Genomic DNA, 17,844 nt, shown 5'->3' on the forward strand with positions numbered 1-17,844 from the left:
AGAAACAATTTATGTTATGGTCATGATAAATATTATGAGCTGTTCATCAGATATATGAACAGCTTTTAACTTAAATATTTCTTATGAGATGTATTTCACATATCTCCCTAGATTTGTATAAACACTGACTTAAATTTGAATGATATAAGTACATCTATAATAACGGGTACTGATGATTCAACAACCAAGTATCGGAAGTGCTCTGTTAGTCACCATGAGTGCAAGCTTTAAAATATGTTTTTGCAAATGTTTATTTTGCCTGCATTAAATGGCAACATTTTAATATTTAACCAAATATATTTAAAAAAAATATGATTGTCTCGGTTCCTCTATGGTCCATTAACAATTGATCAATCAATATCAATCAACATATTTGTCCCTCAAAAATGCAGAAAAGGAAGTTTGCCATTGTGACATGTAAAAAGTAATGAGACAACGTGCAGTGTCATTGTGCTATGGATAACAGCCTGGAAAGCTTTTATAGCAGTACAGAAATTATTATACTCAACTATATGATTCCTTCTAAAATGTATATTGCCAGATACAAATTGTCTCCTGCACTGAATAGATAAATCCACTGTGATTTTAGAGTCTTGCAGTCCCTGCTGAAGTTTAATGGGGTGTCATAGAGGGTGCTGTCAGTATTTGGCAGGTCCCCTGTGGATGGGCCCTGAAGCTCTTGGCCCTTCAGATATGTCATTCAGTTGATCCCCTTTCTTTGCATCTCTTTTTGTCCCTCACTCACAATATGGCTCTTATGGAGTTTGTGGAGCTTCCAGAAACCGTGATGTCCTGCAGGCTCATCACTATTCATTCCTGTAGTGGTCTCTTTGACCCAGCTGGAAGAGGTCGAAGGTGTTGATGAGGGTCTTTTTGTACTTCATGAGGACACTATGTACTGTCGTGGGTACATATCATGGGAAGTGATGATACAAGTTGTTTTACAATGAAGGGTTACATAATAGATTTATTGGTATTGGTTTGGGGGCTACCATTGCGCAACATAAATTACAAATATATCAAAAATATTTTGACATGTTCGGTATTATAAAAGGAATAGAAGACATGAAATGAGCCAAAGATGCATTTTCCTCATTTACAAGATTATGTCTAAGTTATATATTTTTTTATTCTTTACCAAGGAGGTTATGTTTCATCCAATTTGTTTGTCAGCTTGTATGTTTTCTGGCCAAGGTAGAACCCTTTCAATTTTGGAGCAAATCTGAATCAAGGGGCACATACCAATACATATTTTTACTCATGGAAATGACATTAGTGGCGATCTAACATCTCTGACGACCCCTCTAATTATTTGGTAAAATGTTTCTATTTTTACCAACAAGAAAGTGTTTAGTTTTGAAAATATGAGGATATTTCTGTTAGCTTGTCCCTCATTCAAAGCAATTGCGGGGTAGTTGATTGAATGATGTACTTTCTAAATATAACAAAATATGTTGTTATTTAACAACATATTTTATTGAAGCAAACATATATGTTTGATATGATTTGTGGCAAAATGTGCTTTTAAAAAGTTTTTTAAAATCTCTTTTAATATTGGAATCCTTCCATACCTCTCCTCCTCCACATCACACCTTCCCCAGATTAAAAGCCTTAAACCCTCACCCAGTCCTCCCCAGCGCCTGCCCCTTATTGCATTTCCCACAACTGCTCTCTCCACTGAACGCAGCGGCTCTGGTAATAGCTCTTCTGTCATCTGGTGGAATCCCTCCCTTTTCCAGTGCCATGCCTCCAGACTGAATAGCAATTTAAATGCCGTTCACTTCACATTTATTTGAAATCTCATTAACTGGATATAAAGACCCAAAGAAATGTGTTGTAAATAGAATATCTTTGCCACGTGGATAAGGGAAAATGTATTCATGATTAATCTTTTTTTCTCTCTTCCATTCCAAGAGTCGGGTTTAGTGAATGTCTGTAAAGTGTCAGCAGTCATTTTCAGGGTGAGGCCCAGTATCTCTTCTAAATGCACTCAATTTGAACAGACACAAGAGGCTGCTCACAGACTGAGAAAAATTGAATGCTTAATGAAAAGGGATAGTGAATGACATAGACTCCCAACTGACATCCAGGCTGACAAGCATGGAGAAGAAATAGTTTAGGTATAAAATCTTTTAAATTTGGCGTATAAAAAAGGACCCAAATTGTCGAAAGATATCACTGGTATACATGTTAACTTTTATTTTTAAAGCTGCATAATTTTCAAATGCTAAAATACGTTTCTCCGGTTTGTTATGATAAATTGAGGAGTTGTGCACTCTAACACATAAATGCTCATGCTTACCAGCCTGTCCAGTGTATGATGTTTCCCTCTAAAAGGACAAGAATGGCTGTTACTGCTGCACCCTCCCTCTGAAACTAACACCCCCCACTTCAAAAATCTGCATAAAATGTCAGTTTTTCTTGGGCAATTTTGTTTGTTAAGAATGACTTTGCGTCTTTTTGTATCTTGAAAAGTGCTATATAAATTATATTATTATTAGTTATTTGCTCCTATCTTTAGAGCCAACTGATGTTTGTTTTTATTTTGTCACAAATGGATGGATTCTGGATTCTGGTTATGGATAATAACTGGAGTCAAATTATTTGGGTTTGTAATGCATTGCAATTTTCAGAGCCTATGAAAACCTATTGACCATATATATCTTTACATGCACAGCAAATTCCACACACAATTTTGAAAGATAAATTATATATAACAAAACGTTATTAAGTTATCTTTAATTCTTTTTCTAGGTTAGAATATGTCAGTTAGTTAAAGGGTAACAGCAAGCCTACTTACATATTGTGGTTCTTATATCAGGGTTAGGGCATTCAAAAACTAAATTGTGAAGAATAACTGTAAAAACTATAATAATCTTCTTATAATGTGGAATACATTTCTGTTTCTATGCCTGGAAAAATACTCACACGGCGCCAAAGGGTTTTATTCTCACTCTGTCTCTCATCTCATTGTTCCCCCACACTGTGCAAATCCCATGCTCCCTGGAGCCTCATTGCCCTAACGAGGAGTGGCGATAAATAAATAATTGGCAGAATTTGGGAAGATTATGCTTATAAAGTGACATGTTTCACGCAGAGGCTGTCCGCACCGCTGTAAATCATCCCAGGCACCGCACTGGGTCTTTGTGTCCGAGCTGCGATATACAGTATGTAGTTCAGCCATACACATTCAGACATTCAACACACAAACATTTACCGCAGCACTTGCCAAGGCCTGTCAGATAGAGGGCAAAGGGATGTGTGGGCCTAATGAGAGCCTGGCCAGGAGTCAGGAGCTTTATGAAGTCCCTGAGGTGAGTCTTGGACTGGGGCGAAACCACCGTAATCCATAACCTAGTGACACATGATTGCTGGCCGCTCGACACTCTCACTGGAGCTGTAGCCTATATTTCATCAGAAAGAAGAGGAAAAAAAGACTGAGGAGGTTATAATCCTTTGAATCAGTTGTGTGTAGAGAGTGGTTCATAGGTTGTCCTCATTGCCAATTCATCCATTTTAATTTGAGGCCCATTTTTGCAGACAAGTTCAAGTGTTGTCTCATTATATTTAACTGGCCAGTGGAAAAGCTTCTCTGCATTCCCTCAGGTGCAGTGCATGAAGACAGATTTGTGTGATATCAGAGACAGGAAGTATTGGATAGATGGATGAAGAGACAGATGGTGGATAAGCACCAGAATAAATAATGGCTGCCTCTAAACTGTTAACATATACACATGCACACACACACACACAAATAAAGAAAGAAAAACATAGATTGAAAGAATGTTAGTGTTAGGGACAGTGTTTATGTTGAATGATGATGAAGGATTTAAAAAAGTGTTTGGTTTGTTGCAAACTAAAAATTGCAGATTAATTTTACATAGTTTATAGCTCTAATGATCCAAGCCCTTAACCTTAAAGGGTCTTATTTAAATAATCTATAAGACTAACCAAGTGTATTTTATCTAAATTATAAATTATTGTAATACAAATTGATATGAAAGTGCCATTTTCTTATAATAGATTATATGTTGTTGCTGTGTCTTTCTTCATAATTACATTCCGTGTGAAGTGCTCCTGTTGCATGTTGTCAAAATGAAAAAGATTAAGATCCGAAGACAGACAATGCGTCCTGTCAGTGGATCGGATTGATGGTCCGAGCAGATACGACAGATGCAGAAATTACTGAAAACACAGATGTTTTATTCGGTCAGTTAAAAAGAGGAACGGGACTGTGAATGAAGATACAGTGACGTTCGGTGACATTTATTGTTGTTCACTTCGAATGAAATCCCACATGTTACTTCCTGTTATAAAATAATGCTTTATCAGTCCTCTTTTTTTGGGAGGAGAATGTGTTAAGGTAACAGAAAAAGTTTTTGATACTTTAGAGACATTTAATTGGTCTTGAGTTTTCATACTTTTCCATAGAAATTCTAGTTATATTTAAATGTGAATATTTAAATATAGAATACATTAATACAGCTAAGTCTTAAAGAGCACTATTCTAACATTAGTTATTGCCCTGGACATCTATAATAATTTATTATTATATATTGGTATAGTTGGTACTGTCTAGACTCCATACACACATGTAAATGCACAGAGTTTGCAATATATCTAAATGATGGCAGAGCACTTCAGTCGGGCTTGTAGACAAGACACAACTTTCCACTTTTGATTATGATAGCAGAAATTGTGCTGAATGCACTTACTGCTTCTGCACCGGACCGCACAACTGTTTCCCCACACAGTTATCCAATGGAGTAAATAACATTATGAAGCTTAGGGAGCCATCTAATCAATTTCTGCGGGGTTTGATGACAAGGTAGAGTAGAGCATGGAGTCAGGATCAGGTTACTTGTTACACCGGCTGGCCTGGACCGAGACAACATCAGCTGAATTGGTTTTAATAGCTTGTGTGCGATTTCACAAGGTCAAAAGAAATAGCCATGCAAAATAAAAATATGTGTGGATTTTTGTGTGTGGATTTTTGACTTCTATAGGAACTTACTGTTTGCTATGGTGGCAAAATGGTGGAACGAGCTCTCAATTGATATCAGTACAGCAGAAAATCTACACATCTTCCATCATAAACTGAAAACCCACTTGTTTTGACTGCACCTTGACCAATAACAAAGAAAAAATATATCTCTTGTATGTAGCACTTAGGAAAGTTTGGCTTATTTGCAGCCAACAAATGTGTTATATTGTAAATTGCTTTGGATTAAAACATTGGCTTAATGAAATGTCTAATGTAAAGCGGGATGTAAACGAAGTGAAAACAAATTTAATTTATGTTTATGCTTGGAATTGTTCCGCTAAATCGAAATAAAAATGTATATTGGTAAAAATGTATCCGTAATTATTTGATCATTAGGTGACAGCAACAACAGTATTGTCAAAACAAAAAAACATACCAGCTAAACAGTCTGAGTTTTACTAATATACTGCATGAACCAAGTATAAGGCAGATTTAGTACTTGTTTACTTGTCAGCTGTGTTTGCTTGCTGTATGTACAGTACATGCCTGAGTGTGTGTGTGTGTGTGAGGCTCGATGTGTTTGCCCTTTCATTACAGAGAGGATTACCCATCAGGGAGGCTCACAGTTTCCCTCTGAGCACAAACAGCGGTAAAACAAGTCCTCAGAGACATGTTTTATTCAGCCATGTCTCAGTTCATTCTCACCTTTCCTCTGTCCTGCTGTGGGTGTCAGCGTGGCCCTCCTACTGTTCATCTTTTGCTGTTGAGTACATTCATCAATACTGAGCAGTGAGGAACAAAAACGGGTTCTATTGAGGTAGAGGCAATCAACAAGAGTGACAAAAAGGTACGTTTTGCCTGTGTAAGATTGTTAACAGTTGAAATATTCAAAACTGGACTCAAAAGTTCAAAGATAAGTGTTTTATTATTCTAAAAAAGCAATAGATAAAACCGTAAACCATCAGCAAGTGAATATAAGGTCTCATAATTCTTGGATATCAGCTCCCTCTGCTGGCTATTTCCTACTTCCCTGAGGGTCCAAAAGGAAACTGATTTGTAGTCATTAAAATAGCTCTCTCATGCAGAGCAAATGCATTGATTATGAAAGTGTAATTGACAATTTAATCCATAATCACCAAGAAGTTACAACCAATTGAAAATAAGTCAGAGGTCAAAGATGTCTTTAAATTGTAAGTTTAAATTTAGAATATGCATTACATCCAATCTATTGCATGCTGTTTCTGGATGTTAGAATGCATGACAACAGTTTTATTTTATATGTTTAGAGGATCATCTGTAAAAATCTCATTCTTACATTTAATTTTTCAGAAAAAAAGGACTATTAAATGCAGACTGGGTATTGCTAACATTCATTGGATCTGATTGACAGTATGATTGCACGTTTTATTCACAGCTGCAGCTGTGGCAGCATGCATCATCTGCGCTCAAAGTGTTCCCACATCTTCTCATGTTGTGTTGTACATCTGTCAATATCACAACATCCTTTGATAAAGAAAGGGACAAAATGTGGAAAGAAACAGCTTGTTTAAACCCAAGCCAAGGGTAGAGAGTTCTTTGTGACCTGAATAAAATGTATCATATTATTATTCAGATTTATTGTCCTTCAATAACTGTTTAACACAGTACAGTGGCCGAAACCAAGACAATGTGTGACAATGATCTGACATACTCATACAAACTTAAAATGTTCCCTCTTGTTCAACACCAGTTCCACATGTGCTGTGCATTAAACCATGTGTTCATTCATCCAGCCACCTGTCAAACAAGATGAAAACATCTTTGAAGGCAGTGTAGCAGTTACACACATATATGTCTATTACCATTGACTCTATCTGCATGGGATCGACACAGATGGCTTACACACGGATATCATGCATCGACCTTCCCAGAGCTCTTATTACTAAAGCTCATACATCACTCTGACAGAATATTTTAGTTTAAACATTCATCCTTTGATAGGTAATAAATTACAGGCAACTTTTGACATTAGCTGGTACAAAAATGGGGATACTATAGTTTACCTTTACACTGCAAGCAGTCTGTTATTCACAGCTTCTTCAACTAATGACAAAGCCAAAACTTCCAGACATGTAAAAGTTCCAGAGTTCCAAAGAGCATAAAGGTCAAGGCCTTGCTGCTTTTACAACATTCCTGTGGCCATAATTTAGGCTTTATTGTGCCTTTGACTTAAATTGGCTTTATAAACAGTCTGTGGAATAAAAAAGCCAGAAAAGAGGTCTGAGGGTTCAGTCTTAAACTAAAAGTGTAGTATAATAATAACCCTGTTAAAATAAAACATCCACTGTACCTTCAAAGGACATGGCTGAATACTTTTGCTGGACCTAGTTTTAAGTATATTAAACATTAGAACCCAACGTAAAATTTGTTGGACATACTTGGTCAATACAGCTGATTCTGATAAGTTATTGTATGCAGCTCTCCTGAGTTTTTTACTTTTTTATTGCGGTGATAGAACGTGCAGCTTTTTTCGAGAACAAATTATGCTACAAATAAACTGGACTGTAGCTACTGTGCACATGACAATAAAGTCTTGAATCTTGAAATACACCCGTAAATGTCAATGTACTGTATATGCTAGTGGAACAACATCAGCAACATGACCCTTTATGTAAAAAAGAATACATTTTATATATGGCACTTAGTTCATACACAACACGGTGGGTTGACAAGAATCATTTATTTATTGAAATGACCTTGTAGAATCAACATTCTTTGATCCACTCACCTGATCTATCCACCATCATGAGCCTTGAGAGAAGTTTTCTTGTGCTTGTTCATTTTCAAAGCATGATAAAAACCAGTCCACTCTGCCTCTTTGAGCTGCATACATTTTAAGTCACATATTGTTAAACTTTGTGTCTCTAGAGATCCACCCTCTTGGAGCGAAGAAACAGCAGCAACTTGTGTCTGCTGCCGATTTATTTTCTTCTGTTAAATTCTCAAAGTTTTTTATCTCTTATCCATGTGACATGTGTTTTAACCCCTTGGCAACTGGAATTCAAAGTACAATAATTGTGATTTAGAGCAAAAAAAATGTAAAGAGTAAATGTGGTCATTTTCAGGCTGCAGCACCTCTTTTCACCCTCTGTCTGAAACTACAGCATCGTCAGCTCTTGTTGCTCAGCTGGCCAGCTCTGTTGTGATTTGTCGACGGCTAAAAGATATCCCAGCATATAATGTGTTGGAGGACAAGCTGAGTGTTACAAAGTGATGTCACAATGCTTGGAAAGAAAACAAAGGAATCCAATGGAATCCCCATATAAGAATAAACAGGCCCCTTTAATTATAAGCAATACTCATAAAAATACATAGAATTATGTACTTACCACCCCCCTGCCAGAATCGAACATCATCTATAAAAGGCTGAAATAGACTCTTTTGTTGTTGTAGTCCCCTATTTGTATTAACATTGTGTAAATCCAAGATTTGAGGATCAATGCTGCCATTATATCATTGCTGGTTTTGTAGCCGCTACTGCAACTGCCAGATACACTACAGTGTCTCTGATTTATTACATTCTGAGGGTCCTGATATCTCTCTGTTCACATTTTGATGGGAGTGATAAAACCAGGCAGTAAAGTAATGTCAGCTCTCTATAACCACTGCTGGTGTTACTCACAGGAGGGCTTGCTTTGATGTTGTTCAGAGATTTGGAGATTGTGTCTGGGATACACGATGTGACGGACAGGGCAGATACAGTGGAAGATATAAGTACAGTATATAGCCACGTATACAAGTCACTGTATATCTGTCAGCAATGATCAGCGTTATAAACCTTCATATGTCTCAGACGTTCACATTATCGTTAAATCGGAAGTGATTTATGGGCTTTGTATAGAGAGTGGGCAGAGGCACTTGCAATGATATGTGATGATATGTGGTTACAGTATTGAATGTAGAGTATCAAACATAGGGATATAAATATGACTTATCTACTTTCAGCCATAATTCAAGCTGCAATAATCTTACCATGTCCTGCATCAGCATAATCCTGTTGTAAACATATTTTTTTATGGATTTAGGTGTTTAAAAATGAAGGTGGTATTGGAATTTGTGATTATCCTGGCCATTTTAAAATAAAATATACAAACTTTGTCCGATGTACAACAATGGTGCTTGGTAGTCAGGAATCTCTCATCAGGGTGCAGTTCCTCTGTATTTCTGCCTGTGCACAGATGGTCATGCAGCTAGTTGAAACCCAATAATGGTCTTAAAGTCAGAGGTTAAATATGGTCGGGGCATGGAAGAGGAACAACTCCTCATTGGCTTCAGGCTAGGTGGTTTCAAATGAAATATTGGATAACAACTTCAGAGCCGGCGGGCAAACAAGATAAATCCACAGAGGAACCTTTAAGCATTAGATAACGGTAGCTGTACAGGGCAGCCCCCAAAGTGTGTAACTGTTTGAATGTGAAACAGGGCATTACTGCGAGCCTACTAACCCTCCCTTACAGAAGGAGAGCAAAAGAGTTTGGGATCAGATGTCCGCAGGTTTCTGAACTGCCACTGTGAAGTCTCCCATGGCCTTGTGTTCTCAAGGGTGACCTATATAAACCCCAGTAGCTTTATTTCAGATCCTGCTGCTTTGCTGGGGTATTTGGAGAAAGTCCAATTTATTTTTGTATTGTTCCCGCTTTTCTTTTTGATGGTTGCTTTGAATATAATGCACATGTTTGGGTTATGATGGCTCAGCCTGTAATACATTCACCCTGAGGCATAATCAAGAGAACATTGTCAATCCTGCAATTTGTATATTTGTGGAGAGGGAGTTATGTTTGACACGTCCTCAAGGTTCAATTCTTAAAAAGGCAAGTATGTGTTTTGAGTAATGGCCTCCACAAGCTATTTATAATGGCTCAATAGCACTGACCCCGCCACTACAAGATCTATATTTTCATTTTGAAACTGTTTAAGAGTAGTTTCATACATCTTATGTGTTGTATGCAGGGATAGAAAGTAACTAATTACATTTACTCCAGTAATGTGCTTCAGTGCAATTTTGAGGTACTTGTTCTTTACTTGAGTATTTCAATGTTTTTCAACTTTTTACTTCTACTTCACTACAATTCAGAGGTAAATGTTGTACTTTTACTCCACTACATTTATATTATTATCTTTAGTTAATTTTCAGATGTTGGTTAATGATATAAAACATGATCAACACTTAAATAAGACTTTTGTAAACCCTTGAGTAAATTAACAAACTACCCTGCAGTACAAACAATAATTACAATTATAATTAAAACATATTATATGTTATTCTGAAATGGGCCAATTGGCATAATGAGTACTTTTACTTTTGGTACTTTATGTATATTGTGATGGCAAGGCTTTGGCATTTTTACTTGAGTAAAATTTTGAATGCAGGAATTTTAATTGCAACACAGTATTCCAACACTCTGGTACTTCTACTTTTACTCAAATACAACATCTGAGTACTTCATCCACCTCTGGTTGTGTGACACTTGCACATACATATCTATGGTTGCCTTTCACAGATTAAACATTAATAGATAACCTATTTCCTAACTGGCAATTATCTTAGTGAACACTGGATGGCATTGTTGCTGTTCAAGAACGCCTCAATTTGCGGCTGTGCTTCATTTTCCCTCACTAAATCTGTGAGGAGGATGAAACAGTGATGTGCTGCAACACAGTGTTTTCCTACTTAATGAAAATGGGCCAATTTCCCTTTTTTATGTATTTTTTTCAAATATGTCACTTTAATCTGAGTGAGACTGATGATAACAAAGATGTTTAGATTTAGGATAATGTGCTTTAAATCAGACAGCATAAGCCTCACTTTACCCCTGAGGAATCATTAGAAATACTAGTTAACTCAAATAAAACACATCTTAGCAGGTAGTGTTTCACATGAGTAATTTATTCCTTGTGGGCCGACAATAGTGACTGACACTGTGGCATTTCAGAAGTCTAAATGCATTTTTGCTTTTAATGTTTTCATAAACTGAGAAGGCTTTTTATTTGAAAAGGAGATTATTTGTTTTCTCTACAGTTACAACTGTGTTTACTCACTCTTCCCTAGAGGAACGTACAGTGTTCTAGGAGCTATTCTGGAAAAGCAGACGAACCAGATTATCCAGTCGATCTCTGGCACACCTTTATTTTGTCCTGGACACCAGACACCATGGGTCACTGAGTCACTACAGAATATCACTGCTGATGAGAGGCAAGTGAAGAGCCATTCTGTAAAGAGCTTCATGAGAAAAAGCATGAAGTCTCCTGAAATGACTCTTAATATGTTAGTCACAATACCCTCTAGGAAAATGAAATGGTATTTTCAACTCGGCATTAAGTAGTTAACTATAACCTGTCAACAGGTGTCAGTCGGAAGATCTGTTAAAATCCATTCTGCTGGATTTCTCCTAGGTGAGAGCGCTTCTCCAGATTAGCAGCCACTTCTTTTTAGCGTCATTATCATTTTTATACTCATTTAATTATGATACAAATGGATGCAAGCATTTTTCATCAGAGCACTGTAACAGTTTCACCTTATCAAAAATACAAAAACATCTAGAGAAAGGAAATATTTCTTACAATAATAAACTTGAAACTTGTTTTTCAACTCACGACTTCAATGATTTTCTGCTGTTTGGCACCAGGGCGTAAATATTTTGATCAAGGCTCGTTATTCCAAGTTTTATTTGAATCCCCGCCTCTGTGAAGTTGAATAGAAGAATAATTCTTTTTTCGCGCAAAATTACCATACCTTGAAATGGAAATGAGAATAGTGACTAATTGTGAAACAAGTGCTCTATTCATCAGCAAGAAGGAAATGAACACATAAAGAATCAACACGTTTTAGAAAGTGTATCTTTCTCCCCTAGGGTACATTTTAGTTTTAAAAAAATAGGTAAGTCTTAAAGTGCACATAATGTATAAAAAAGATAAGTGTCTCAATCATAGAAGTCTTGACGTCTTGTCTTCTGCTTTGCTGATCCAGCACTGTAGAGGCAGTGGTCTCGGCTTGTTTGTGACCTCTGTCAGATGACAGGGAAGGTCTCCAATAAGCAGCAGTGTTGGTGAGTAGCACTCACTGAACTGTCTCTTCCAATAGCAGTCGTCTCACATCCTCTTGAACGAAACAAGTGCTTCAAATACCAATTCTGGCTTTCCCCCCTAATTGTTTTCCATGCTCTGCTGAGTCTATCGTCACTTTCACACTGTTCAACAGCAAAACTGCAGAGCAATAATAACCTTCACTTTAATGGTACTTGAATCCAAAGTTCCCTTGTCCCAACAGGTGGGTGAAACTTTTAAAATAAAATGTTACTTGGAAAGAAATTTGAGGTAAAAAAAACGTTTTCATAAGCAGCATCTCCAGGGAGGGCAGCAGCAGCAGCACAGCTGCCGCAGTGGGTTCTTCTTCTTGTATCGGGCGGCCACCTTAAACTTTTCATTAGATGCAGCCACATAATCCTGAGTCCTCTCCACATTGGTCTGGATGTGCTCAATATAGGAGCCTTGTTCCTCCACCAACATGAAAATGTCCATAAACAAGTCCCTCAGCTCCCTCATGTTGTTCTCCAGACTCAACAGCTCCTGTAGGGGGACATTGAAAATGATACTGAGATTAATACTTTAGATATGGAGAGTATTAGTCAGGGGCCGGTGCAACGCCTTGATAACCTACCACTGCTGTAACACAATCATTTCCTAATGTGGAGTCAATTAATACATATCTATATATCTAATTTCCTCTTCCTTTTCTTTCTTTTCTTGATCGATTTGTCTTGATCTTGAACATATGATTGCATGTTTCTGTTATGTGCATAGATGATATGATGGACAATGTTGTAAGGTTTAGGACCGGAAAATAATTAATATTATTAAACAAGTCAAGGAGATGACTGCCAGTATAATGAGTGTAATTTACAAACGGAATAAATAGTCATTAGAGATGAGCTGCAGTTATATGATAAATCAAAAATGTGTGCATTAACCGAATAAGCATTACATTGGGGTTATTTAGCTCAACTGAGGCATTTAACTGACTTGTGAAGCTAAAGGTTATTTAATTTATTTTCGTGCAAACATCAGAGCTTTCAAGATAGAGACATACATACTATAAGTAAATGTTTTGCAAATGTTGAATGTATGAAACTCTTTGAAAGCTTTGGGTTTTCATGAGTTCGTTGCCACTATCCTCACCTTGTGTCGCTGTTCAATCTCAGATAGCTGTGATCGTGTGATTCTGGTATCATTCAGCAGGTTCTCATTGAACACCTCCCATTTTCCTGTGGTCACCATCTCATTCGCCTCCTCCTCCGTCACATCCCTTCCAGATACCTCGAGCTGCCGGATAATGAAATGCTTGCAGCGCTCCTGCTTCGTCAGCAGAACTTCATTATACTGCCGCATTACCTGGACATAATTATAGCAAAAAGAGAGAATATAAAAAGAAATGGGGAATGAAAAATTATAAAGTATTTGAGTTCCACCTTGCTGGTTCTGGCTCTGCTATAATGTGACTGATACAATTCAGTTTGAATTGTATTATTTATACAGTGCTCTATGTTGCTCATAAATAAGCAAATTTATAAAATGTTACAGCTCATTGGTAGGGTCCTCTTCCCAACCTGCTGGAATTTGGAGTGCAGTACTGCATACTGGGAGCGTTGTATTCTGGTTGTAACAGCAGTAGCTCCCTGTTGGTCCTCAGTCCTTTGGACCTGTTTTGAAAGAGCATCTAAGCGTCGATGGAGGCTCTCAGCCTTGAGCTTGATGTCCCGGGTTATACTGCTCTCCTTCTTCATCACACTGAAACGATGCATGGTTGCCACCAGGGTCTTTTGCTGCTGGCTTAACTTAAGGACCTGTTTGTTTTCAAGACAGAAAGATCTGTTCAGCAACATTTTAACATTTTAAAATATAATAAATAAATTAATACAAAAAAAGAAGGTAAACAAAGAATTTAATACAAAAAGTACAAATCATGAAAATCAACAGGAAAAGCATCCAGCCTCAGTTAATAGCTATAAATGTATGATATAAAACATCAATTAAGATAAATGCAAACTTCTTTGAGAAAAAATAAAAATAAATGACCTCTATGTCAAGCACTGTGATATCATCTCTGATTTGCTGGGCCTCAGAAAGGAAATTCTTAATGACCGGCTCTTCCTCGAACATCACAGCCTGTGGCGTTATGACCGCCATAGAGTCTTCATTATCACCCTCCACTGAGGGAAGGACAGTGTTCTCAGTTGCTGCCTCTGAAAATTCTTGAGCCCTCTGCAGCTCCACCAAGCGGTCTCTCATTGTGGAATAACTTTCAACAAAGCTCGCTCCTCAGGACAAAAAGGTTTTTTTATAGAAGGTGTTGTCAAATCTGACGAGAAGTAGCTGTAAGATAAAAAGAACATGCAACTGTAATGATTCCTGTCCGTAACTGGATTGTTGCAGATCATAACAATCCCAAAACAAGGCAGTAAATAAGAAACTATTGACAGTAAATCACTTAATAAACAGGATAACATCAGCTCATGGTAAACTTGTCAGAATTACAGTCAAGGAATGGCATTATCGATGGCTTGTAGAAGAGCAATGTAGTGTGCGGCACATTTCTATATTTCTCTGTCTGCTCATATTAAAGGGATATTTGAGAGAATTACTCTCATTACAACAGTATACAATATATGCATATGTATTTGGTTAATATTTTCAGAGGTATCAAATAACTATAGCTGTCTGGTAAGCCTACATTCCGGAGTCATTCTAATTTGTCTTAAGTGAACAGTGCTAAAAGGACCGGACTAGCATTAGCTAGCTAATGTGGCTAATGGAAAGTGATGTAATGGTTACTCTAGCTATGATCAGTGTGCTTTGAGTATTTAATGTCATTACATCGTCATGGTTTACTAAGCAGACCTGTTCACCACAAAATTACTTACCCATACAACTAAAATGTATCATTGTTTATTCTTATGAAGGAACTGATGTTATCTCCCAGTATTACCAAATGTTAAATACATGGTTACTATTGTAAGGTGAGACAGAAGCAAATAAATATGATTGGTTACGTTGAGTCAAAGATTGTGGTTTAATCATGGTGTAACTGCATACGAAGTTTATGGACAATTCTTTTTTAGGAGAGTAGACTGTACTGAGTGTAGTTAATTACACCTCTGGTAGAAACAACTGCTTATACTTTGCTGAATGAATGCATTACGTGAACTCACTTGGGGTACTTTTGGGGTATATTATGCCCAGATACATTGACATAAGGTGATCAATATATATTCAGACCACAGACTGAATGAAAGCATTCACTGTACATACTTTTCAACAAAGAGAGTGATATATGGCACAAATAATCATTTTTACAGTAATGATCTGCAAGCTGTCTCCTGCACATGCCATTTATATAACTAATTTGTTGTTCCAGGTATATAATTGCTGTCAGCATTGTATGTAAGTGAACATATTTTCCAGGGAAGTAGATCATTATCTCTCTAAAAGAGTGCTATAAGTGCCTAAACAAAACCACACGAAAGTTGAATATGAGTGGATATTGTTTTGCAAAAGCAGATATTATTGGAAAACAAATACATTACGTTGTCAGTGAACATTTTACTTACTTACTAGCAATAGTGTGCCACTTGCCAGATATATTTAGTTAGTTTTATAGTATGCAGTAAAATTAGTTATAAACGTCATTTCTAGAAAAGGGGACAAGTCCTAAAAAATGGATCAAATACAGCTCTTTTAGTTCAAGCTGAAGTGAAAAGTGAACTGTGCACCCTGGTGTGAAGGGTGTGAGTCAAAGCCTGGCCCGTTTTTTGTTTACATCATTATAAGTTCATCTGTCTGAGCGTAAGTAATGAGCCATATATGCACTCTGCTGAACACAGATACTGTACAAAAAAAACCCTGAACATAAAGTTTATCTGTGACATCACCCCTTTTCCCATGAAACCCGAGTAGGTTGTTCGGTAAATATTTACTTAAACTAAATAGAAAAGAAAAGCTGCAATATCTCAATTTCACCTGCTGTTTACTTAAAATGTAAAGTTTTGAAATAAATAAGATGTCTTCACAGCAACTCCTGAGAAATAGGCAACTTGTTTAACTTCTAAGTCTCTAACTTCAGCTGATAACTTCTAAAGCTGAAGTAAACAAGTGAGGTTCTTTTGATTAAAACCATCCGATACAGAATCTGATTTCCTGTATGCCTTTGACGAGTGAAACACATTAAACTGAAAATTCCTTTGCATTCAAATAGGCATACAAAAACATTCCCTTAGCAACACAGGGATTTGGGTTTTAGACGGCGTAAACATAATCTGCTGCAAGCACATGAGTGTGTGGGGGAAACAGAGTGAGAAATGGAGTATTTGGAATCACAGCCTATCCAATTTCTGGATACATTTCAAAGAGGACAGATCCTAGTTTGCTAGTGTGTGTTGAGAGGGAGGGGGAAGATGGTTGTTACCATTACAAACCTCTCAGAGCTTAAAGTCTGTTAAAGTTTCCTTAATTCTGTTGGCTGAACTCTCTCCCCCCTCCTTTTCCTCTTTCCCTCCTAGAAGGGATCCGATTAAAAGAATTGCTCAAAGGCTTTGGGAGCACATTCTCTTGTGTTTACCCTAAAAAAGTGGAGCAGGGTTTCCAAAGGAGTCTCTGTATGACTGACTGTTTTGTTCTTTAAAACAATATATCTTCCAATGTTTTCCTCATGCATCTTATCTTTCTTCTTAGTCTGTGTTTTTTTATTAAAGAAATGCTATGTTGACATTCTCTCATCTCAATTCCGGTGTAACAGAATCCCCCAAATTTTGTATTTTACCGTAGGTCAAACAGATGCTTGCTTGTCTTTGAAATCTATCAAAACAAATGATTCTGCTTAAAAGTTAACTGTCAATCAAGTCTTACTAAAAAAAAATACCAAACACATATGGAGACCTGAGTAGATATGTATTTCCACATATTTGCTTTTCAATCTCAAATTACAGCACACTTTTACACACATATAGTTTAAAATGAAGAATTTACCTTGATGTTACAATTCCATCATGGGCGTCCTGCTGAGTTCTCCCAGAGTTCCCCTGGAATATAATCCAAAACAATCTTACACATTATTTGATATGATTACGTCATGTTCAGATCTCCTTGCATTCACTGTAACTTTTAAACCACCAACAAGCAGGGAAAGTTTTTGAAGAAGTCTGGTTGAGTCAGATTCAAGCACCTCCCCTCCTTTTGAAGCCAATAGGAAATCAGCAGACTGAAGGCCCATTTGCTTATCTAAAGAAATTAGATGTGACGTGATTAAGTAAATAAGAAGGGGGAGAGGCAGCACAAGAGCAGAGGGAGTCCATAAATCCTCCCCTCAGGATTAGATTTAAAAAAAAAGTGAAAAGCAAATAGAATTGTATTGTGTGCATTGCGAAGACCAAACAATGGGCATTGCATTTAGAGTGTCAACCAAGGCGTTTGGTTTCCTTTCCGCAACCTTAATTTCTATGTGAATTGTCTGGGTTCATGTTGTAAGCCCTCTTGGTCTGGGGGTATTGTACTCCTTAGGCCCCAGTAACTCCTCTGAGTACTTTTGACAGATTTCTACTGACAAGCGCTCTAAAACCCAGGCGCCTTTTCAACACCGAAAGGGTCCAAGTCAGTCTTTGCTATGCAGCATAACACGCTGTGAAAAAGCTGTTTGAAGTAAGCCATCAGAGGGAGAGAGGGGAGACAAGTTTGGAGGATGAGAAGAGTTCGACAGGGGCAAGAGTTCAGTCTTCGCTACTTGGAACTTTGTAGGCTGGTAGCAGAATATCTGTCACACTCCCACCCCTACT

At 37.3% G+C, this 17,844-nt stretch overlaps 1 protein-coding gene across 1 annotated transcript; it reads right to left on the reverse strand.

The window, feature by feature from the left end:
- Positions 1-10,889: 10,889 nt before the first annotated feature.
- Positions 10,890-17,185, reverse strand: stx19 (syntaxin 19). The gene is made up of 5 exons (XM_063887166.1): positions 17,042-17,185; positions 14,096-14,392; positions 13,627-13,863; positions 13,199-13,411; positions 10,890-12,589 (listed from the first exon to the last, which is right to left on the reverse strand). The coding sequence occupies exons 2-5, from the start codon at positions 14,306-14,308 to the stop codon at positions 12,353-12,355; spliced, it is 900 nt and encodes a 299-aa protein (XP_063743236.1). The 5' UTR covers positions 14,309-14,392; positions 17,042-17,185; the 3' UTR covers positions 10,890-12,352.
- Between the last annotated feature and the right edge of the window lie 659 nt (positions 17,186-17,844).

Source organism: Eleginops maclovinus, chromosome 7 (genome assembly GCF_036324505.1).
Source record: "Eleginops maclovinus isolate JMC-PN-2008 ecotype Puerto Natales chromosome 7, JC_Emac_rtc_rv5, whole genome shotgun sequence".
In the NCBI taxonomy this organism is placed as follows: domain Eukaryota; kingdom Metazoa; phylum Chordata; class Actinopteri; order Perciformes; family Eleginopidae; genus Eleginops; species Eleginops maclovinus.